The 25,141-nt window shown below is 54.4% G+C and overlaps 1 protein-coding gene across 1 annotated transcript in view; it reads left to right on the top strand.

Moving 5' to 3' along the window:
- The first annotated feature begins 1,168 nt into the window (after nucleotides 1-1,168).
- Nucleotides 1,169-25,141, top strand: part of LOC147086440 (insulin receptor-related protein-like) — a 104,439-nt gene continuing 80,466 nt past the window's right edge. The window contains exons 1-2 of the mRNA XM_085978252.1: nucleotides 1,169-1,247; nucleotides 4,453-5,001. Coding sequence (XP_085834378.1) covers nucleotides 1,169-1,247; nucleotides 4,453-5,001 — 628 coding nt within the window. The remainder of the gene's footprint in view (nucleotides 1,248-4,452; nucleotides 5,002-25,141) is intronic.

Here is a 25,141-nt window from a genome sequence, read left to right as displayed (position 1 = left end):
TCTCTGTCTGGGTCTGCAGTCTAGTCACTGTCTCTCTCTCTCTCTGTCTGGGCGTCTGTAGTCTAGTTGTTGTGTCTCTCTCTGTCTGCGTCGGTAGTCTCGTCGCTGTCTCTCTCTGTCTGGGTGTCTGTAGTCTAGTCGCTGTGTCTCTCTGTCTGGGTCTGCAGTCTTGTCGCTGTCTCTCTCTCTCTCTGTCTGGGTGTCTGTAGTCTAGTCGCTGTGTCTCTCTGTCTGCGTCTGTAGTCTAGTCGCTGTGTCTCTCTGTCTGCGTCTGTAGTCTAGTCGCTGTCTCTCTCTGTCTGCATCTATAGTCTAGTCGCTGTATGTCTCTCTGCGTCTGTAGTCTAGTCGCTGTGTCTCTCTGTCTGCGTCTGTAGTCTAGTCGCTGTCTCTCTCTGTCTGCATCTGTAGTCTAGTCGCTGTCTCTCTCTGTCGCGTTACCATGGGGTGTTGGATAGGACGTCAGTGATTAACTATTCCGAGTCTCACCTCCATCTAAGCACTGTAGATTGTAGCAGGGTGTTATTCTATACACAGAAAACAAATGAATGTTTACACCAAAAGCACGGAGCAGTACACGGGGGGAGGGAGGGGGGGACGTGGGTGGGAGGGGACGGGGGGAGGAGAAGGAGACGAGTAAGGGAGGGGGTGGGCAGGTGAAACTCTGAGAGGCATGAAGCACCTTCATCATAATTGGCAGTCGAAGTGGCCAATCGTAAGAGCCCCCGTCCCGGGCGGTGGCCAATAGGAGCAGCTCTGAGGGGGTGGGCCTTGCTCCTTGGCACCGGAGGCAGCTGGGTTGAGAGATCCTGGAGTCAAAGCCAGCCTCGGATCGCAAGCACCTCGGCTCCAGCTCGCTCGAGGGAACGGACCCTTGTCCCTGAACCCTGACGCCAGAAATTCCCGCTGCCACTCGACCCTCCAGAACCTCGTCGCGTAGACGCCACACTCGGGGGAAAATGAGGCAGTCGGTCAATGCCAGGCCGAAAACTATTTTAGGAGGGAACGGTAATTTAATCTTCATGGTCTGAAGACAACCAGGGCACGATTGAGACCTCCTGGGAGCTGGGCGATCGAAGGAAGCTCTTCCGCTTGATTTGAGATTCGGATAGAGGTTCACCTCCAGGAGCCAATGAACTGAAAGCATTGCCAATTCCGCCTGAATAATATGGTTCAAAAGGAAGAAGGGTTGCCCGCGTGGTTCCTGATCTTCACCTCAGTCGCAGTCATTCACAGCGTGGCCGAGAGTAGGTAGCCTCCATCTTTACTTTCCTGTTGGCGATTGGCGAGTTTAGGGGGGGGTGAGGGGGTGGGAGAGGGGCGGTCTCCAGCCCGCAGGTAACTGCTGCCCTCGGCGTCAGCGGCACAGCCCGTGAGCGCCGTCGGCGGGCGCGATCGCCGGCTGGCGGGAGATTCGGGCGCGACTTGCGCACCGGGCGAGCACGAGTGGCCCGCCAGCTCGCAAGAGGCGGTCCATGAGTGAATTGTGTCTCATAGGGAATCGAGGTAGCAATGACCAACACCTCCTACCCAATGGGGACCTGGGGCATCAGGCACAAGTGACAGAGACATATTGATGGGTGCTATTGATCAGGAGTTCTCGATCGATTGGGGGTGACATTGATCAAGAACTCCCGATCGATTGGGGGTGACATTGATCATGAATTCCTGATCGATTGCGGGTGATATTGATTATGAATTCCTGATCGATTGGGGGTGATATGGATCATGAATTCCTGATCGATTGGGGGTGATATTGACCATGAATTCCTGATCGATTGGGGGTGATATTGATCATGAACTCCCGATCGATTGGGGGTGATATTGATCAGGAACTCCCGATCGATTGGGGGTGATATTGATCAGGAATTCCCGATCGATTGGGGGTGAAATTGATCATGAATTCCCGATCGATTGGGGGTGAAATTGATCAGGAACTCCCGATCGATTGGGGGTGATATTGATCAGGAACTCTCGATCGATTGGGGGTGACATTGATCAAGAAATCCCGATCGATTGGGGGTGATATTGATCAGGAACTCCCGATTGATTGGGGGTGAAATTGATCATGAATTCCCGATCGATTGGGGGTGATATTGATCAAGAACTCCCGATCGATTGCAGATGATCACGAGGATTCACCGTCACCTATGCAATGGGCTTGCGTTTGATAAACCTCCTTGCCCTCGCAGCAGTTAAAATAACAGTGAGCCAGTGATGTCACCAGTGAGTTACTCCCTGTAATTCTATCGTAAGCAGCATCAACATCAGTTAACCTGAAATGGGAGGACCCATCTGGGGCGACCAAACAAATTCTCCTTGAATAACCCTGTACTGAAGTGGGAAAATATTGTGGTAATGAAATTATTTTTCACAACATGTTTACCAACCTTTGACTTACTTCCACCCTCTCCCCCTGCCCATAGACACTCTCGATTCCAGGTCATCTCAATAAGGTCACAGGATAGATCAGTATGAGGGAGACTGTTTGGCCCATCTCGTCTCACCCATTGAGATAGACCCTACAGTCGTCCCCTGCCCCATCACACCATCCAATGGTGTCTCGAATGATTTGAAGGATTATCCCTCTGACCCAGGGTCCATCCCCCTAGGTCACAGAGTTCCTGGATCCCATCTGTCCTTCCACGTGTTTCAGATGTCAGTCTTGCCTTAGTGTGCAGCACCCTCACCTCTGAGTCAGAAGGTCGTGGGCTCGAGTCCCCACTCCAGAGACTTGAGCACAAAATCCAGGCTGACACTCCCAGTGTACTGAGGGAGCGCCGCACTGTCGGGGGGGCAGTACTGAGGGAGAGCCGCACTGTCGGAGGGGCGGTACTGAGGGAGCGCCACACTGTGGGAGGGGCGGTACTGAGGGAGCGCCGCTCTGTCGGAGAGGCGGTACTGAGGGAGCGCCGCACTGTTGGAGGGGCAGTACTGAGGGAGCGCCGCACTGTCGGAGGGGCAGTACTGAGGGAGCGCCGCACTGTCGGAGGGGCGGTACTGAGGGAGCGCCACACTGTGGGAGGGGCGGTACTGAGGGAGCGCCGCTCTGTCGGAGAGGCGGTACTGAGGGAGCGCCGCACTGTTGGAGGGGCAGTACTGAGGGAGCGCCGCACTGTCGGAGGGGCAGTACTGAGGGAGCGCCGCACTGTCGGAGGGGCGGTACTGAGGGAGCGCCGCACTGTCGGGGGGGCAGTACTGAGGGAGCGCCGCACTGTCGGAGGGGCAGTACTGAGGGAGCGCCGCACTGTCGGAGGGGCGGTACTGAGGGAGCGCCGCACTGTCGGAGGGGCGGTACTGAGGGAGCGCCGCACTGTCGGGGGGGCAGTACTGAGGGAGCGCCGCACTGTCGGAGGGGCAGTACTGAGGGAGCGCCGCACTGTCGAAGGGTCAGTAGTGAGGGAGCGCAGCACTTTCACAGGGGCAGTACTGAGGGAGCGCCGCACTGTCGGAGGGGCAGTACTGAGGGAGCGCCACACTGTGGGAGGGGTGGTACTGAGGGAGCGCCGCTCTGTCGGAGACGCGGTACTGAGGGAGCTCCGCACTGTCGGAGGGGCAGTACTGAGGGAATGCCGCACTGTCGAAGGGTCAGTAGTGAGGGAGCGCCGCACTGTCGGGGGGCAGTACTGAGGGAGTGCCGCACTGTCAGAGGGGCAGTACTGAGGGAGTGCCGCACTGTCGGAGGGGCAGTACTGAGGGAGCGCCGCACTGTCGGAGGGGCAGTACTGAGGGAGCGCCGCACTGTCGGAGGGGCCGTCTTTCGGATGAGACGTTAAACCGAGGCCCCGTCTGCCCTCTCAGGTGGACGTAAAAGATCCCACGGCCACTACTGGAAGAAGAGCAGGGGGGAGTTCTCCCCGGTGTCCTGGGGCCAATATTTATCCCTCAATCAACATCACTAAAAACAGATGATCTGGACATTATCACATTGCTGTTTGTGGGACCTTGCTGTGCACAAATTGGCTGCCGCATTTCCCACATTACAACAGTGACTACACGTCAAAAAAAGTACTTCATTGGCTGTAAAGCACTTTGGGGCGTCCTGAGGTGGAGAAAGGCGCTGGAGAAATGCGAGTCTTTCTTTCTTGTTTCTTTCTCTCTCTCTCTCTCTTTCACGTTTCATTTTTTTCTCTCTTTTTTCCTTCTCTCTCTCTTTCACTTTATCCTGCCCACTCTCCCTTTCCCCCTCTGTCTCGCTCTCTCTCTCTTTCTCCCTCTCTCTCTTTCTTTCCCCCTCTCTCTCTCTCTTTCTTTCTCTCTTTCCTTCTTTCTCTCTCTCTCTCTCTCTCTCTCTCTCTCGTTCTCCTGCCCGCTCTCCCTTCCCCTCTCTGTCTCTCTCTCTCTCTCTCTCTCTCCCTGTCTCTTTCTTCACACTCTTGCTCTCCTTCTCCATCCTCCTTGTTTTGAAGGCCGGCACTAAAGGTCCCTTTGGTCTTTGCTTCCTCCCCACAGTCTGCGGCAGCCTAGACATCCGGCACAATGTCTCACAGCTCGAGAAGTTGGAGAACTGCACCGTCATCGAGGGCGACCTGCAGATCCTGCTCCTCTTCAACACCAAGGCCGAAGACTTCCGCGGGCTGAGCTTCCCGAAGCTGACCATGATCACGGACTACATGCTGATCTTCCGGGTCTACGGGCTGGAGAGCCTGAAGGACCTCTTCCCCAACCTGGCGGTCATCAAGGGGATCAGCCTCTTCTTCAACTACGCCATGGTCATCTTCGAGATGCCCCACCTGAGGGAGCTCGGGTTGCACGGGCTGACCAACGTGCTGCGGGGCGATGTGCGGATTGAGAAGAACCAAGAGCTGTGCCACCTCTCCACCATTGACTGGTCGCTCCTCCTCAACTCCGGCGAGAACATCTACATATTTGGGAACAAGCAGATGGAAGAGTGTGCTGACGTGTGTCCGGGAACGATGGACGACGGCAATCCGTGTCCCCAAACCAACTTCAATGGTCAACGTGACTACCGGTGTTGGACCTCAACTGACTGCCAGAAAGGTAGGGACATCACGAGAGGGCTTCACCTAGAGGCCCCCGCTTTTAATCGTACAATGGCTTGCAACAACAACTTGAAGCCATGGCTCAGTGGGGTCGCGCTCTCTCTCTCGCCTCTCAGTCAGAAGGTCCTGGGTTTGAGTCCCACTCCAAAGACTCGAGCACAAAATCCAGGCTGACACTCCCAGTGCAGTACTGAGGGAGCGCCGCACTGTCGGAGGGGCGGTACTGAGGGAGCGCCGCACTGTCGGAGGGGCGGTACTGAGGGAGCGCCGCACTGTCGGAGGGGCGGTACTGAGGGAGCGCCGCACTGTCGGAGGGGCGGTACTGAGGGAGCGCCGCACTGTCGGAAGGGCGGTACTGAGGGAGTGCCGCACTGTCGGGGGGCCGGAACTGAGGGAGTGCCGCACTGTCGGAGGGGCGGTACTGAGGGAGCGCCGCACTGTCGGAGGGGTGGTACTGAGGGAGCGCCGCACTGTCGGAGGGGCGGTACTGAGGGAGCGCTGCACTGTCGGAGGGGCGGTACTGAGGGAGCGCCGCACTGTCGGAGGGGTGGTACTGAGGGAGCGCCGCACTGTCGGAGGGGCGGTACTGAGGGAGCGCCGCACTGTCGGAGGGGCAGTACTGAGGGAGCGCCGCACTGTCGGAGGGGTGGTACTGAGGGAGCGCCGCACTGTCAGAGGGGCAGTACAGAGGGAGCGCCGCACTGTCAAAGGGGCAGTACTGAGGGAGCGCCGCACTGTCAGAGGGGCAGTACTGAGGGAGCGCCGCACTGTCGGAGGGGCGGTACTGAGGAAGCGCAGCACTGTCAGGGGGCGGTACTGAGGGAGCGCCGCACTGTCGGAGGGGCGGTACTCCCCAGTTAGAGGGACCTCTCCAGATACAGGAGCGTCTGAGAGAGGGGTTAGAGGGATCTCCCCAGATACAGGAGTGTCTGAGAGAGGGGTTAGAGGGATCTCCCCAGATACAGGAGTGTCTGAGAGAGGGGTTAGAGGGATCTCCCCAGATACAGGAGTGTCTGAGAGAGGGGTTAGAGGGACCTCCCCAGCTACAGGAGTGTGAGAGAGGGTTGGAGGGACCTCCCCAGATACAGGAGTGTGAGAGAGGGGTTAGAGAGACCGCCCCAGATACAGGAGTGTGAGAGAGGGGTTAGAGGGACCTCCCCAGATACAGGAGTGTGAGAGAGAGGGGTTAGAGGGACCTCCTCAGATACAGGAGTGTGTGAGAGGGGTTAGAGGGGTCTCCCCAGACACAGGAGTGTGAGAGAGAGGGGTTAGAGGGACCTCCTCAGATACAGGAGTGTGTGAGAGGGGTTAGAGGGGTCTCCCCAGATACAGGAGTGTGAGAGAGGGGTTAGAGGGACCTCCCCAGATACAGGAGTGTGAGAGAGGGGTTAGAGGGACCTCCCCAGAAACAGGAGTGTGAGAGAGGGGTTAGAGGGATCTCCCCAGATACAGGAGTGTGCGAGAGTGGGGTTAGAGGGACCTCCCCAGATACAGGAGTGTGAGAGAGGGGTTAGAGGGACCTCCCCAGATTTGGGACGAGGACACCTGATGGGTTTGGGCTTTCAGTCGAGTTGTGATTAACCTGCAGTGAATGTGTTGCTACGTTACTCAGTATAAATACTGTCGGCCCCTGTTTTGTACATAGAGGCCACGCACTATGTAGTGTAAACACAAGTTACCATTATCGACCAAAAACACTTCTTGCTCCGTTATCCCTCTGACAAGAGCCTATGGAATGTTCACACCTTCTCCCCATATCACCCAACCCCACCTACCCACCTTCTCCCCAACCCCACCAACCCACCTTCTCCCCAACCCCACCAACCCACCTTCTCCCCAACCCCACCAACCCACCTTCTCCCCAACCCCCCTTCTCCCCAACCCCACCAACCCACCTTCTCCCCAACCCCCCTTCTCGCCAACCCCACCGACCCACCTTCTCCCCAACCCCACCTACCCACCTTCTCCCCAAACCCACCTACCCACCTTCTCCCCATATCACCCAACCCCACCTACCCACCTTCTCCCCAACCCCACCAACCCACCTTCTCCCCAACCCCACCAACCCACCTTCTCCCCAACCCCACCTACCCACCTTCTCCCCATATACCCCAACCCCACCTACCCACCTTCTCCCCAACCCCACCTACCCACCTTCTCCCCAACCCCACCCACCCACCTTCTCCCCATATCACTCAACTCCACCAACCCACCTTCTCCCCATATCCCCAACCCCACCCACCCACCTTCTCCCAATCCCTCAACCCCACCTACCCACCTTCTCCCCAACCCCACCTACCCACCTTCTCCCCAACCCCACCTACCCACCTTCTCCCATATCCCTCAACCTCACCTACCCACCTTCTCCCCAACCCCACCTACCCACCTTCTCCCCAACCCCACCTACCCACCTTCTCCCCAATCCCTCAACCCCACCTACCCACCTTCTCCCCAACCCCACCTACCCACCTTCTCCCCAACCCCACCTACCCACCTTCTCCCATATACCTCAACCTCACCTACCCACCTTCTCCCCAACCCCACCTACCCACCTTCTCCCATATCCCTCAACCCCACCTACCCACCTTCTCCCATATCCCTCAACCCCACCTACCCACCTTCTCCCCAACCCCACCTACCCACCTTCTCCCCAACCCCACCAACCCACCTTCTCCCCAACCCCACCTACCCACCTTCTCCCCAACCCCACCTACCCACCTTCTCCCATATCCCTCAACCCCACCTACCCACCTTCTCCCATATCCCTCAACCCCACCTACCCACCTTCTCCCCAACCCCACCTACCCACCTTCTCCCCAACCCCACCTACCCACCTTCTCCATATCCCTCAACCCCACCAACCCACCTTCTCCCCAACCCCACCTACCCACCTTCTCCCCATATCACCCAACCCCACCTACCCACCTTCTCCCCAACCCCACCAACCCACCTTCTCCCCAACCCCACCTACCCACCTTCTCCCCATATCCCCCAACCCCACCTACCCACCTTCTTCCCAACCCCACCTACCCACCTTCTCCCCAACCCCACCCACCAACCTTCTCCCCAACCCCACCCACCCACCTTCTCCCCATATCACTCAACTCCACCAACCCACCTTCTCCCCATATCCCCAACCCCACCCACCCACCTTCTCCCCAATCCCTCAACCCCACCTACCCACCTTCTCCCCAACCCCACCTACCCACCTTCTCCCCAACCCCACCCACCAACCTTCTCCCCAACCCCACCCACCCACCTTCTCCCCATATCACTCAACTCCACCAACCCACCTTCTCCCCATATCCCCTACCCCACCCACCCACCTTCTCCCCAATCCCTCAACCCCACCTACCCACCTTCTCCCCAACCCCACCTACCCACCTTCTCCCCAATCCCTCAACCCCACCTACCCACCTTCTCCCCAACCCCACCTACCCACCTTCTCCCCAACCCCACCTACCCACCTTCTCCCATATCCCTCAACCCCACCTACCCACCTTCTCCCATATCCCTCAACCCCACCTACCCACCTTCTCCCCAACCCCACCTACCCACCTTCTCCCATATCCCTCAACCCCACCTACCCACCTTCTCCCCAACCCCACCTACCCACCTTCTCTCCAACCCCACCCACCCACCTTCTCCCATATCCCTCAACCCCACCTACCCACCTTCTCCCCAACCCCACCAACCCACCTTCTCTCCAACTCCACCCACCCACCTTCTCCCATATCCCTCAACCCCACCTACCCACCTTCTCCCCAACCCCACCTACCCACCTTCTCCCCAACCCCACCCACCCACCTTCTCCCATATCCCTCAACCCCACCTACCCACCTTCTCCTCATATCCCTCAACCCCACCTACCCACCTTCTCCCCGACCCCACCTACCCACCTTCTCCTCATATCCCTCAACCCCACCCGCCCACCTTCTCCCATATCCCTCAACCCCACCCAACCACCTTCTCCCCATATCCCTCAACCCCACCTACCCACCTTCTCCCCATATCCCAAAAACCAACCCACCCACCTTCTCCCCAGGTCCGTCAACCCCACCTACCCACCTTCTCCCCATATCACTCAACCCCACCCACCCACCTTCTCCCCAGATCCCTCAACCCCACCTACCCACCTTCTCCCCATATTCCTCAACCCCACCCACCCACCTACTCCCCATATCCCTCAACCCCACCAACCCACCTTCTCCCCATATCCCCTAACCCCACCCACCCACCTACTCCCCATATCCCTCAACCCCACCTACCCACATTCTCCCCATATCCCTCAACCCCACCTACCCACCTTCTCCCCATATCCCTCAACCCCACCTACCCACATTCTCCACATATCCCCCAACCCCACCTACCCACCTTCTCCCCATATCCCTCAACCCCACCTACCCACATTCTCCCCATATCCCTCAACCCCACCAACCCACCTTCTCCCCAGATCACTTATTCCCACCTATAAACCCTCACAGCATATGCCTCAAAACCCACTCCAGAGATTTGAGCCCGAAATCTAGGCTAATATTCCAGTGCAGTACTGAGGGAGCGCCTCACTGTCGGAGGGATGGTACTGAGGGAGCGCCGCACTGTCGGAGGGGCAGTACTGAGGGAGCGCCTCACTGTCGGAGGGACGGTACTGAGGGAGCGCCGCACTGTCGGAGGGGCAGTACTGAGGGAGCGTCGCACTGTCAGAGGGGCAGTACTGAGGGAGCGCCGCACCGTCGGAGAGGCGGTACTGAGGGAGCGCTGCACTGTCGGAGGGGCAGTATTGAGAGAGCGCCGCACTGTCGGAGGGATAGTACTGAGGGAGCGCCGCACTGTCGGAGGGGCAGTACTGAGGGAGCCCTGCACTGTCGGAGGGGCAGTACTGAGGGAGCGCCGCACTGTCGGAGGGGCAGTACTGAGGGAGCGCCGCACTGTTGGAGGAGCAGTACTGAGGGAGCGCCGCACTGTCGGAGGGGCGGTACTGAGGGAGCACCACACTGTCGGAGGGGCAGTACTGAGGGAGTGCCTCACTGTCGGAGGGGCAGTACTGAGGGAGCGCCGCACTGTCGGAGGTGCCATCTTTTGGATGAGACATTAAACCGAGGCCCCATCTGCTCTCTCAGGTGGATGTAAAAGATCCCACAGCCACTATTGGAAGAAGAGCAGGGGGAGTTCTCCCCGGTGTCCTGGGGCCAATATTTATCCCTCAAACAACATCACTAAAAACAGATGATCTGGTCATTGTCACATTGCTGTTTGTGGGAGCTTGCTGTGCGCAAATTGTCTGCCATGTTTCCCACATTACAACAGTGACAACACTTCAAAAAAAGTACTTCATTGCCTGTAAAACGCTTTGGGACGTCCTGAGGTGGTGAAAGGTGCTGGAGAAATTACAAGTCTTTCTTTTTCTTCGTTATCCCTTCTGTATCCTTCCAACGGTGGCATAGTGCTTAGCACTGTTGCCTCACAGCGCCAGGGACCCGGGTTCAAATCCGGCCTCGGGTGACTGTCTGTGTGGAGTTTGCACATTCTCCCCGTGTTTGCGTGGGTTTCCTCCGGGTGCTCCGGTTTCCTCCCACAGTCCAAAGATGTGCGGGTTAGGATGATTGGCCATGATAAAAAAAAAAATATTTTAAATTGGCCCTTAATGTTAGGGGGGATTAAATACATCGGGTTACGGGGATAGGGCTTGGGTGGGATGGCTGTCGGTGTAGGGACCGGGTGCTAGGGTTTGGATGATCAGCCATGATCTCGTTGAATGGCGGAGCAGGCTCGAAGTGCCAAATGGCCTACTCCTGCTCCTATCTTCTATGTTTCTATGTTTCTATGAATCAATTAGAACCACATGGATGGTATTTGTGGCTTGCAAGCCATTTTATTGTGATTGTGCCCATTAAGGCAACTCTGCTCCTGTTGACTGGTTTAAACTGTATCGGGGATTGGGCGCGCCACCTGTTGGCAAGTAAGGTTTTACACACCCGGTACCCAACAGAAACAGATTTCCTCTTGTCACTGGCGCTGTGGGAAGACATTGAGAGGAGGTACATACAGAGTAAAGCTCCCTCCACACTGTCCCGTCAAACACTCCCAGGGCAGGTACAGCACGGGTTAGATACAGAGTAAAGCTCCCTCCACACTGTCCCGTCAAACACTCCCAGGGCAGGTACAGCACGGGTTAGATGCAGAGTAAAGCTCCCTCTACACTGTCCCGTCAAACACTCCCAGGGCAGGTACAGCACGGGTTAGATACAGAGTAAAGCTCCCTCTACACTGTCCCATCAACACTCCCAGGACAGGTACAGCACGGGTTAGATACAGAGTAAAGCTCCCTCTACACTGTCCCATCAAACACTCCCAGGGCAGTCACAGCAGGGGTTAGATACAGAGTAAAGCTCCCACTACACTGTCTCATCAAACACTCCCAGGGCAGGTACAGCACAGGTTAGATACAGGGTAAAGCTCCCTCTACACTGTCCCATCAAACACTCCCAGGGCAGGTACAGCACGGATTAGATACAGAGTAAAGCTCCCTCTACACTGTCCCATCAAACACTCCCAGGGCAGGTACAGCACGGGTTAGATACAGAGTAAAGCTCCCTCTACACTGTCCCATCAAACACTCCCAGGGCAGGTACAGCATGGGTTAGATACAGAGTAAAGCTTCCTCTACACTGTCCCATCAAACACTCTCGGGCCTGTACAGCACGGGTTAGATACAGAGTAAAGCTCCCTCTGCCCCATCAAACACTCCCAGGGCAGCTACAGCAGGGGTTAGATACAGAGTAAAGCTCCCTCTACACTGTCCCGTCAAACACTCCCAGGGCAGGTACAGCACGGGTTAGATACAGAGTAAAGCTTCCTCTACACTGTCCCATCAAACACTCCCAGGGCAGGTACAGCACGGGTTAGATACAGAATAAAGCGCCCTCTACACTGTCCCGTCAAACACTCCCACGGCAGGTACAGCACGGGTTAGATACAGAGTAAAGCTCCCTCTACAATGTCCCATCAAACACTCCTGGGGCAGGTACAGCACGGGTTAGATACAGAGTAAAGCTCCCTCTACACTGTCCCATCAAACACTCCAGGGCAGGTACAGCACGGGTTAGATACAGAGTAAAGCTCCCTCGACACTGTCAAATCAAACACTCCCAGGGCTGGTACAGCACGGGTTAGATACACAGTAAAGCTCCCACTACACTGTCCCATCAAACACTCCTAGGGCATGTACAGCACGGGTTAGATACAGAGTAAAGCTCCCTCTACACTGTCCCGTCAAACACTCCCAGGGCAGGTACAGCACGGGTTAGATACAGAGTAAAGCTCCCTCTACACTGTCCCGTCAAACACTCCCGGGGCAGGAACAGCACGGGTTAGATACAGAGTAAAGCTCCCTCTACACTGTCCCATCAAACACTCCCAGGGCAGGTACAGCACAGGTTAGATACAGAGCAAAGCTCCCTCTACACTGTCCCATCAAACACTCCCAGGGCAGGTACAGCACGGGTTAGATACAAAGTAAAGCTCCCTCTACACTGTCCCATCAAACACTCCCAGGGCAGGTACAGCACGGGTTAGATACAGAGTAAATCTCCCTCTACACTGTCCCATCAAACACTCCCAGGGCAGGTACAGCACGGGTTAGAAACAGAGTAAAGCTCCATCTACACTGTCCCATCAAACACTCCCAGGGCAGGAACAGCACGGGTTAGATACAGAGTAAAGCTTCCTCTTCACTGTCCCATCAAACACTCCCAGGGCTGGTACAGCACGGGTTAGATACAGAATAAAGCTCCCTCTACACTGTCCCGTCAAACACTCCCACGGCAGGTACAGCACGGGTTAGCTCCAGAGTAAAGCTCCCTCTACACTGTCCCGTCAAACACTCCTGGGGCAGGTACAGCACGGGTTAGATACAGAGTAAAGCTCCCTCTACACTGTCCCATCAAACACTCCAGGGCAGGTACAGCATGGGTTAGATACAGAGTAAAGCTTCCTCTACACTGTCCCATCAAACACTCCCAGGGCTGGTACAGCACGGGTTAGATACAGAGTAAAGCTCCCTCTACACTGTCCCGTCAAACACTCCCGGGGCAGGAACAGCACGGGTTAGATACAGAGTAAAGCTCCCTCTACACTGTCCCATCAAACACTCCCAGGGCAGGTACAGCACGGGTTAGATACGGAGTAAAGCTCCCTCTACACTGTCCCATCAAACACTCCCAGGGCAGGTACAGCACGGGTTAGATACAGAGTAAAGCTCCCTCTACACTGTCCCATCAAACACTCCCAGGGCAGGTACAGCACGGGTTAGATACAGAGTAAAGCTCCCTCTACACTGTCCCATCAAACACTCCCAGGGCAGGTACAGCACGGGTTAGATACGGAGTAAAGCTAAATCTACACTGACCCGTCAAACAGTCCTGGGGCAGGAACAGCACGGGTTAGATACAGAGTAAAGCTCCCTCTACACTGTCCCATCAAAGACTCCCAGGACAGGTACAGCACGGGTTAGATACAGAGTAAATCTCCCTCTACACTGTCCCATCAAACACTCCCAGGGCAGGTACAGCACGGGTTAGATACAGAGTAAAGCTCCATCTACACTGTCCCATCAAATACTCCCAGGGCAGGAACAGCACGGGTTCGATACAGAGTAAAGCTCCCTCTACACTGTCCCGTCAAACACTCCTGGGGCAGATACAGCACGGGTTAGATGCAGAGTAAAGCTCCCTCTACACTGTCCCATCAAACACTCCCAGGGCAGGTACAGCACGGGTTAGATACAGAGTAAAACTCCATCGACACTGTCCCATCAAACACTCCCAGGGCAGGTACAGCGCGGGTCAGATACAGAGTAAAGCTCCCTGTACACTGTCCCGTCAAACACTCCCAGGACAGGTACAGCACTGGTTAGATACAGAGTAAAGCTTCCTCTACACTGTCCCATCAAACACTCCCAGGGCTGGTACAACACGGGTTAGATACAGAGTAAAGCTCCCTCTACACTGTCCCGTCAAACACTCCCACGGCAGGTGCAGCACGGGTTAGATACAGAGTGAAGCTCCCTCTACACTGTCCCATCAAACACTCCCAGGCAGGAACAACACGGGTTAGATAAAGAGTAAAGCTCCCTCTGCGCTGTCCCGTCAAACATTCCCAGGGCAGGTACAGCACGGGTTAGATACAGAGTAAAGCTTCCTCTACACTGTCCCATCAAACACTCCCAGGGATGGTACAGCACGAGTTAGATACAGAGTAAAGCTCCCTCTACACTGTCCCGTCAAACACTCCCGGGGCAGGAACAGCACCGGTTAGATACAGAGTAAAGCTCCCTCTGCACTGTCCCATCAAACACTCCCAGGGCAGGTACAGCACGGGTTAGATACAGAGTAAAGCTCCCTCTACACTGTCCCATCAAACACTCCCAGGGCAGGTACAGCACGGGTTAGATACAGAGTAAAGCTCCCTCTACACTATCCCATCAAACACTCCCAGGGCAGGTACAGCACGAGTTAGATACAGAGTAAATCTCCCTCTACACTGTCCCATCAAACACTCCCAGGGCAGGTACATCACGGGTTAGATACGGAGAAAAGCTCCCTCTACACTGTCCCGACAAACACTCCTGGGGCAGGAAAAGCACGGGTTAGATACAGAGTAAAGCTTCCTCTACACTGTCCCATCAAACACTCCCAGGGCAGGCACAGCACGGGTTAGATACAGAGTAAATCTCCCTCAACACTGTCCCATCAAACACTCCCAGGGCAGGTACAGCACGGGTTAGATACAGAGTAAAGCTCCCTCTGCTCTGTCCCATCAAACACTCCCAGGGCAGGAACAGCACGGGTTAGATAAAGAGTAAAGCTCCCTCTACACTGTCCCATCAACACTCCCAGGGCAGGTACAGCACGGGTTAGATACAGAGTAAAGCTCCCTCTACACTGTCCCATCAAACACTCCCAGGGCATGTACAGCACGGGTTAGACACAAAGTAAAGCTCCCTCTACACTGTCCCATCAAACACTCCCAGGGCAGGCACAGCACGGGTTAGATGCAGAGTAAAGCTCCCACTACACTGTCCCATCAAACACTTCCAGCGCAGGTACAGCACGGGGTAGATACAGAGTAAAGCTCCCTCTGAACTGTCTCATCAAACACTCCCAGGGCAGGTACAGCACAGGTTAGATACAGAGCAAAGCTCCCTCTACACTGTCCCATCAAACACTCCCAGGGCAGGTACAGCACGGGTAAGATACAGAGTAAAGCTCCCTCTACACTGTCCCATCAAACACTCCCAGGGCATGTACAGCATGGGTTAGATACAGAGTAAAGCTCCCTCTACCCCATCAAACACTCCCAGGGCAGCTACAGCAGGGGTTAGATAGAGAGTAAAGCTCCCTCTACACTGTCCCATCAAACACTCCCAGGGCAGGTACAGCACGGGTTAGATACAGAGTAAAGCTCCCGCTACACTGTCCCATCAAACACTCCCAGGGCAGGTACAGCACGGGTTGGATACAGAGTAAAGCTCCCTCTACACTGTCCCATCAAACACTCCCAGGGCAGGTACAGCATGGGTTAGATACAGAGTAAAGCACCCTCTACCCCATCAAACACTCCCAGGGCGGGTACAGCAGGGGTTAGATACAGAGTAAAGCTCCCTCTGCACTGTCCCATCAAAAACTCCCAGGGCAGGTACAGCACGGGTTAGATACAGAGTAAAGCTCCCTCTACACTCTCCCATCAAACACTCCCAGGGCATGTAAAGCACGGGTTAGACACAGAGTCATGCTCCTTCTACACTGTCCCATCAAACACTCCCAGGGCAGGTACAACACGGGTTAGATACAGAGTAAAGCTCCCTCTACACTGTCCCGTCAAACACTCCCAGGGCAGGTACAGCACGGGTTAGATACAGAGCAAAGCTTCCTCTACACTGTCCCATCAAACACTCCCAGGGCTGGTACAGCACGGGTTAGATACAGAGTAAAGCTCCCTCTACACTGTCCCGTCAAACACTCCCGGGGCAGGAACAGCACGGGTTAGATACAGAGTAAAGCTCCCTCTACACTGTCCCATCAAACACTCCCAGGGCAGGTACAGCACGGGTTAGATACAGAGTAAAGCTCCCTCTATACTGTCCCATCAAACACTCCCAGGGCAGGTACAGCACGGGTTAGATACGGAGTAAAGCTCCCTCTACACTGACCCGTCAAACAGTCCTGGGGCATGAACAGCACTGGTTAGATACAGAGTAAAGCTCCCTCTACACTGTCCCATCAAACACTCCCAGGGCAGGTACAGCACGGGTTAGATACAGAGTAAATCTCCCTCTACACTGTCCCATCAAACACTCCCAGGGCAGGTACAGCACGGGTTAGATGCAGAGTAAAACTCCATCTGCACTGTCCCATCAAATACTCCCAGGGCAGGAACAGCACGGGTTAGATACAGAGTAAATCTTCCTCTACACTGTCCCATCAAGAACTCCCAGGGCTGGTACAGCACGGGTTAGATACAGAATAAAGCTCCCTCTACACTGTCCCGTCAAACAGTCCCACGGCAGGTACAGCACGGGTTAGATACAGAGTAAAGCTCCCTCTACACTATCCCGTCAAACACTCCTGGGGCAGGTACAGCACGGGTTAGATACAGAGTAAAGCTCCCTCTACACTGTCCCATCAAACACTCCAGGGCAGGTACAGCACGGGTTAGATACAGAGTAAAGCTCCCTCTACACTGTCCCGTCAAACACTCCCAGGGCAGGTACAGCACGGGTTAGATACAGAGTAAAGCTTCCTCTACACTGTCCCGTCAAACACTCCCACGGCAGGTACAGCACGGGTTAGATACAGAGTGAAGCTCCCTCTACACTGTCCCATCAAACACTCCCAGGGCACGTACAGCACGGGTTAGATACAGAGTAAAGCTCCCTCTACACTGTCCCATCAAACACTCCCAGGGCAGGGACAGCACGGGTTAGATACAGAGTAAAGCTCCCTCTACTCTGTCCCATCAAACACTCCCAGGGCAGGAACATCACGGGTTAGATACAGGGTAAAGCTCCCTCTACACTGTCCCATCAACACTCCCAGGGCAGGTACAGCACGGGTTAGATACAGAGTAAAGCTCCCTCTACACTGTCCCATCAAACACTCCCAGGGCATGTACAGCATGGGTTAGATACAGAGTAAAGCTCCCTCTACCCCATCAAACACTCCCAGGGCAGCTACAGCAGGGGTTAGATACAGAGTAAAGCTCCCTCTACACTGTCCCATCAAACACTCCCAGGGCAGGTACAGCACGGGTTAGATACAGAGTAAAGCTCCCTCTACACTGTCCCATCAAACACTCCCAGGGCAGGTACAGCACGGGTTGGATACAGAGTAAAGCTCCCTCTACACTGTCCCATCAAACACTCCCAGGGCAGGTACAGCATGGGTTAGATACAGAGTAAAGCACCCTGTACCCCATCAAACACTCCCACGGCAGGTACAGCAGGGGTTAGAGACAGAGTAAAGCTCCCTCTGCACTGTCCCATCAAAAACTCCCAGGGTAGGTACAGCACAGGTTAGATACAGAGTAAAGCTCCCTCTACACTCTCCCATCAAACACACCCAGGGCATGTAAAGCACAGGTTAGATACAGAGTCAAGCTCCCTCTACACTGTCCCATCAAACACTCCCAGGGCAGGTACAGCACGGGTTAGATACAGAGTAAAGCTCCCTCTACACTGTCCCATCAAATACTCCCAGGGCAGGAACAGCACGGGTTAGATACAGAGTAAAGCTTACTCTACACTGTCCCATCAAACACTCCCAGGGCTGGTACAGCACGGGTTAGATGCAGAATAAAGCTCCCTCTACACTGTCCCGTCAAACAGTCCCACGGCAGGTACAGCACGGGTTAGATACAGAGTAAAGCTCCCTCTACACTGTCCCGTCAAACACTCCCAGGGCAGGTACAGCACGGGTTAGATACAGAGTAAAGCTCCCTCTACACTGTCCCATCAAACACTCCAGGGCAGGTACAGCTCGGGTTAGATACAGAGTAAAGCTCCCTCTACACTGTCCCATCAAACACTCCCAGGGCAGGTACAGCACGGGTTAGATACAGATTAAAACTCCATCTACACTGTCCCATCAAACACTCCCAGGGCAGGTACAGCGCGGGTCAGATACAGAGTAAAGATCCCTGTACACTGACCCATCAAACACTCCCAGGGCAGGTACAGCACGGCTTAGATACAGAGTAAAGCTTCCTCTACACTGTCCCATCAAACACTCCCAGGGCTGGTACAACACGGGTTAGATACAGAGTAAAGCTCCCTCTACACTGTCCCGTCAAACACTCCCACGGCAGGCACAGCACGGGTTGGATACAGAGTGAAGCTCCCTCTACACTGTCCCATCAAACACTCGCAGGGCAGGTACAGCACGGGATAGATACAGAGTAAATCTCCCTCTACACTGTCCCATCAAACACTCCCAGGGCAGGTACAGCACGGGTCAGATACAGAGTAAAGCTCCATCTATACTGTCCCATCAAACACTCCCAGGGCAGGAACAGCACAGGTTAGATACAGAGTAAAGCTTCCTCTACACTGTCCCATCAAACACTCCCAGGGCATGTACAGCACGGGTTAGAGACAGAATAAAGATCCCTCTACACTGTCCCGTCAAACACTCCCACGGCAGGTACAGCACGGGTTAGATACAAAGTAAAGCTCCCTCTACACTGTCTCATCAAACACTCCCAGGGCAGGTACAACACGGGTTAGATACAGAGTAAAGCTCCCTCTACACTGTCCCGTCAAACACTCCCAGGGCAGGTACAGCACGGGTTAGATACAGAGCAAAGCTTCCTCTACACTGTCCCATCAAACACTCCCAGGGCTGGTACAGCACGGGTTAGATACAGAGTAAAGCTCCCTCTACACTGTCCCTTCAAACACTCCCGGGGCAGGAACAGCACGGGTTAGATACAGAGTAAAGCTCCCTCTACACTGTCCCATCAAACACTCCCAGGGCAGGTACAGCACGGGTTAGATACAGAGTAAAGCTCCCTCTATACTGTCCCATCAAACACTCCCAGGGCAGGTACAGCACGGGTTAGATACGGAGTAAAGCTCCCTCTACACTGACCCGTCAAACAGTCCTGGGGCATGAACAGCACTGGTTAGATACAGAGTAAAGCTCCCTCTACACTGTCCCATCAAACACTCCCAGGGCAGGTACAGCACGGGTTAGATACAGAGTAAATCTCCCTCTACACTGTCCCATCAAACACTCCCAGGGCAGGTACAGCACGTGTTAGATACAGAGTAAAACTCCATCTGCACTGTCCCATCAAATACTCCCAGGGCAGGAACAGCACGGGTTAGATACAGAGTAAATCTTCCTCTACACTGTCCCATCAAGAACTCCCAGGGCTGGTACAGCACGGGTTAGATACAGAATAAAGCTCCCTCTACACTGTCCCGTCAAACAGTCCCACGGCAGGTACAGCACGGGTTAGATACAGAGTAAAGCTCCCTCTATACTGTCCCATCAAACACTCCCAGGGCAGGTACAGCACGGGTTAGATACGGAGTAAAGCTCCCTCTACACTGACCCGTCAAACAGTCCTGGGGCGTGAACAGCACTGGTTAGATACAGAGTAAAGCTCCCTCTACACTGTCCCATCAAACACTCCCAGGGCAGGTACAGCACGGGTTAGATACAGAGTAAATCTCCCTCTACACTGTCCCATCAAACACTCCCAGGGCAGGTACAGCACGGGTTAGATACAGAGTAAAACTCCATCTGCACTGTCCCATCAAATACTCCCAGGGCAGGAACAGCACGGGTTAGATACAGAGTAAATCTTCCTCTACACTGTCCCATCAAGAACTCCCAGGGCTGGTACAGCACGGGTTAGATACAGAATAAAGCTCCCTCTACACTGTCCCGTCAAACAGTCCCACGGCAGGTACAGCACGGGTTAGATACAGAGTAAAGCTCCCTCTACACTATCCCGTCAAACACTCCTGGGGCAGGTACAGCACGGGTTAGATACAGAGTAAAGCTCCCTCTACACTGTCCCATCAAACACTCCCAGGGCTGGTACAACACGGGTTAGATACAGAGTAAAGCTCCCTCTACACTGTCCCGTCAAACACTCCCACGGCAGGCACAGCACGGGTTGGATACAGAGTGAAGCTCCCTCTACACTGTCCCATCAAACACTCCCAGGGCAGGTACAGCACGGGATAGATACAGAGTAAATCTCCCTCTACACTGTCCCATCAAACACTCCCAGGGCAGGTACAGCACGGGTCAGATACAGAGTAAAGCTCTATCTATACTGTCCCATCAAACACTCCCAGGGCAGGAACAGCACAGGTTAGATACAGAGTAAAGCTTCCTCTACACTGTCCCATCAAACACTCCCAGGGCATGTACAGCACGGGTTAGAGACAGAATAAAGATCCCTCTACACTGTCCCGTCAAATACTCCCACGGCAGGTACAGCACAGGTTAGATACAAAGTAAAGCTCCCTCTACACTGTCTCATCAAACACTCCCAGGGCAGGTACAACACGGGTTAGATACAGAGTAAAGCTCCCTCTACACTGTCCCGTCAAACACTCCCAGGGCAGGTACAGCACGGGTTAGATACAGAGCAAAGCTTCCTCTACACTGTCCCATCAAACACTCCCAGGGCTGGTACAGCACGGGTTAGATACAGAGTAAAGCTCCCTCTACACTGTCCCATCAAACACTCCCAGGGCAGGTACAGCACGGGTTAGATACAGAGTAAAGCTCCCTCTATACTGTCCCATCAAACACTCCCAGGGCAGGTACAGCACGGGTTAGATACGGAGTAAAGCTCCCTCTACACTGACCCGTCAAACAGTCCTGGGGCATGAACAGCACTGGTTAGATACAGAGTAAAGCTCCCTCTACACTGTCCCATCAAACACTCCCAGGGCAGGTACAGCACGGGTTAGATACAGAGTAAATCTCCCTCTACACTGTCCCATCAAACACTCCCAGGGCAGGTACAGTACGGGTTAGATACAGAGTAAAACTCCATCTGCACTGTCCCATCAAATACTCCCAGGGCAGGAACAGCACGGGTTAGATACAGAGTAAATCTTCCTCTACACTGTCCCATCAAGAACTCCCAGGGCTGGTACAGCACGGGTTAGATACAGAATAAAGCTCCCTCTACACTGTCCCGTCAAACAGTCCCACGGCAGGTACAGCACGGGTTAGATACAGAGTAAAGCTCCCTCTACACTATCCCGTCAAACACTCCTGGGGCAGGTACAGCACGGGTTAGATACAGAGTAAAGCTTCCTCTACACTGTCCCATCAAACACTCCCAGGGCTGGTACAGCACGGGTTAGATACAGAGTAAAGCTCCCTCTACACTGTCCCGTCAAACACTCCCACGGCAGGTACAGCACGGGTTAGATACAGAGTGAAGCTCCCTCTACACTGTCCCATCAAACACTACCAGGGCACGTACAGCACGGGTTAGATACAGAGTAAAGCTCCCTCTACACTGTCCCATCAAACACTCCCAGGGCAGGGACAGCACGGGTTAGATACAGAGTAAAGCTCCCTCTACTCTGTCCCATCAAACACTCCCAGGGCAGGAACATCACGGGTTAGATACAGGGTAAAGCTCCCTCTACACTGTCCCATCAACACTCCCAGGGCAGGTACAGCACGGGTTAGATACAGAGTAAAGCTCCCTCTACACTGTCCCATCAAACACTCCCAGGGCATGTACAGCATGGGTTAGATACAGAGTAAAGCTCCCTCTACCCCATCAAACACTCCCAGGGCAGCTACAGCAGGGGTTAGATACAGAGTAAAGCTCCCTCTACACTGTCCCATCAAACACTCCCAGGGCAGGTACAGCACGGGTTAGATACAGAGTAAAGCTCCCTCTACACTGTCCCATCAAACACTCCCAGGGCAGGTACAGCACGGGTTGGATACAGAGTAAAGCTCCCTCTACACTGTCCCATCAAACACTCCCAGGGCAGGTACAGCATGGGTTAGATACAGAGTAAAGCACCCTGTACCCCATCAAACACTCCCACGGCAGGTACAGCAGGGGTTAGAGACAGAGTAAAGCTCCCTCTGCACTGTCCCATCAAAAACTCCCAGGGTAGGTACAGCACGGGTTAGATACAGAGTAAAGCTCCCTCTACACTCTCCCATCAAACACTCCCAGGGCATGTAAAGCACGGGTTAGATACAGAGTCAAGCTCCCTCTACACTGTCCCATCAAACACTCCCAGGGCAGGTACAGCACGGGTTAGATACAGAGTAAAGCTCCCTCTACACTGTCCCATCAAACACTCCCAGGGCAGGTACAGCACGCGTTAGATACAGAGTAAATCTCCCTCTACACTGTCCCATCAAACACTCCAAGGGCAGGTACAGCACGGGTTAGGTACAGAGTAAAGCTCCATCTACACTGTCCCATCAAATACTCCCAGGGCAGGAACAGCACGGGTTAGATACAGAGTAAAGCTTACTCTACACTGTCCCATCAAACACTCCCAGGGCTGGTACAACACGGGTTAGATACAGAATAAAGCTCCCTCTACACTGTCCCGTCAAACAGTCCCACGGCAGGTACAGCACGGGTTAGATACAGAGCAAAGCTCCCTCTACACTGTCCCGTCAAACACTCCCAGGGCAGGTACAGCACGGGTTAGATACAGAGTAAAGCTCCCTCTACACTGTCCCATCAAACACTCCAGGGCAGGTACAGCACGGGTTAGATACAGAGTAAAGCTCCCTCTACACTGTCCCATCAAACACTCCCAGGGCAGGTACAGCACGGGTTAGATACAGATTAAAACTCCATCTACACTGTCCCATCAAACACTCCCAGGGCAGGTACAGCGCGGGTCAGATACAGAGTAAAGATCCCTGTACACTGACCCGTCAAACACTCCCAGGGCAGGTACAGCACGGCTTAGATACAGAGTAAAGCTTCCTCTACACTGTCCCATCAAACACTCCCAGGGCTGGTACAACACGGGTTAGATACGGAGTAAAGCTCCCTCTACACTGTCCCGTCAAACACTCCCACGGCAGGTACAGCACGGGTTGGATACAGAGTGAAGCTCCCTCTACACTGTCCCATCAAACACTCCCAGGGCAGGTACAGCACGGGATAGATACAGAGTAAATCTCCTTCTACACTGTCCCATCAAACACTCCCAGGGCAGGTACAGCACGGGTTAGATACAGAGTAAAGCTCCATCTATACTGTCCCATCAAACACTCCCAGGGCAGGAACAGCACAGGTTAGATACAGAGTAAAGCTTCCTCTACACTGTCCCATCAAACACTCCCAGGGCATGTACAGCACGGGTTAGAGACAGAATAAAGCTCCCTCTACACTGTCCCGTCAAACACTCCCACGGCAGGTACAGCACGGGTTAGATACAGAGTAAAGCTCTCTCTACACTCTCCCGTCAAACACTCCTGGGGCAGGTACAGCACGGGTTAGATACAGAGTAAAGCTCCCTCTACACTGTCCCATCAAACACTCCCAGGGCATGTACAGCATGGGTTAGATACAGAGTAAAGCTCCCTCTACCCCATCAAACACTCCCAGGGCAGCTACAGCAGGGGTTAGATACAGAGTAAAGCTCCCGAAACACTGTCCCATCAAACACTCCCAGGGCAGGCACAGCACGGGTTAGATACAGAGTAAAGCTCCCTCTACACTGTCCCATCAAACACTCCCAGGGCAGGTACAGCATGGGTTGGATACAGAGTAAAGCTCCCTCTACACTGTCCCATCAAACACTCCCAGGGCAGGTACAGCATGGGTTAGATACAGAGAAAAGCACCCTGTACCCCATCAAACACTCCCAGGGCAGGTACAGCATGGGTTAGACACAGAGTAAAGCTCCCTCTGCACTGTCCCATCAAAAACTCCCAGGGCATGTAAAGCACGGGTTAGATACAGAGTCAAGCTCCCTCTACACTGTCCCATCAAACACTCCCAGGGCAGGTACAGCACGGGTTAGATACAGAGTAAAGCTCCCTCTACACTGTCCCATCAAACACTCCAGGGCAGGTACAGCACGGGTTAGATACAGAGTAAAGCTCCCTCTACACTGTCCCATCAACCACTCCCAGGGCAGGTACAGCACGGGTTAGTTACAGAGTAAAGCTCCCTCGACAATGTCCCGTCAAACTCTCCCAGGGCAGGTACAGCACGGGTTAGATACAGAGTAAAGCTCCCTCTACACTGTCCCATCAAACACTCCCAGGGCAGGTACAGCACGGGTTAGATACAGAGTAAAGCTCCATCTACACTGTCCCATCAAACACTCCCAGGGCAGGTACAGCACGGGTTAGATACAGAGTAAAGCTCCCTCTACACTGTCCCGTCAATCACTCCCAGGGCAGGTACAGCACGGGTTAGATACAGAGTAAAGCTTCCTCTACACTGTCCCATCAACCACTCCCAGGGCAGGTACAGCACGGGTTAGATACAGAATAAAGCTCCCTCGACACTGTCCCGTCAAACACTCCCACGGCAAGTACAGCACGGGTTAGATACAGAGTAAAGCTCCCTCTACAATGTCCCATCAAACACTCCCAGGGCAGGTACAGCAGGGGTTAGATACAGAGGAAATCTCCCTCTGCACTGTCCCATCAAAAACTCCCAGGGCAGGTACAGCACGGGTTAGATACAGAGTAAATCTTCCTCTACACTGTCCCATCAAGAACTCCCAGGGCTGGTACAGCACGGGTTAGATACAGAATAAAGCTCCCTCTACACTGTCCCGTCAAACAGTCCCACGGCAGGTACAGCACGGGTTAGATACAGAGTAAAGCTCCCTCTACACTATCCCGTCAAACACTCCTGGGGCAGGTACAGCACGGGTTAGATACAGAGTAAAGCTCCCTCTACACTGTCCCGTCAAACACTCCCACGGCAGGCACAGCACGGGTTGGATACAGAGTGAAGCTCCCTCTACACTGTCCCATCAAACACTCCCAGGGCAGGTACAGCACGGGATAGATACAGAGTAAATCTCCCTCTACACTGTCCCATCAAACACTCCCAGGGCAGGTGCAGCACGGGTCAGATACAGAGTAAAGCTC

This window comes from Somniosus microcephalus, unplaced genomic scaffold, assembly GCF_052327205.1.
Source record: "Somniosus microcephalus isolate GS21.2 unplaced genomic scaffold, FLI_Smic_1.0 unresolved_chr7, whole genome shotgun sequence".
NCBI classification, from domain to species: Eukaryota; Metazoa; Chordata; class Chondrichthyes; order Squaliformes; family Somniosidae; genus Somniosus; species Somniosus microcephalus.
The sequence above is the reverse complement of the archived record's forward strand: the minus strand, read 5'-3'. Positions and strand labels throughout refer to the sequence as shown.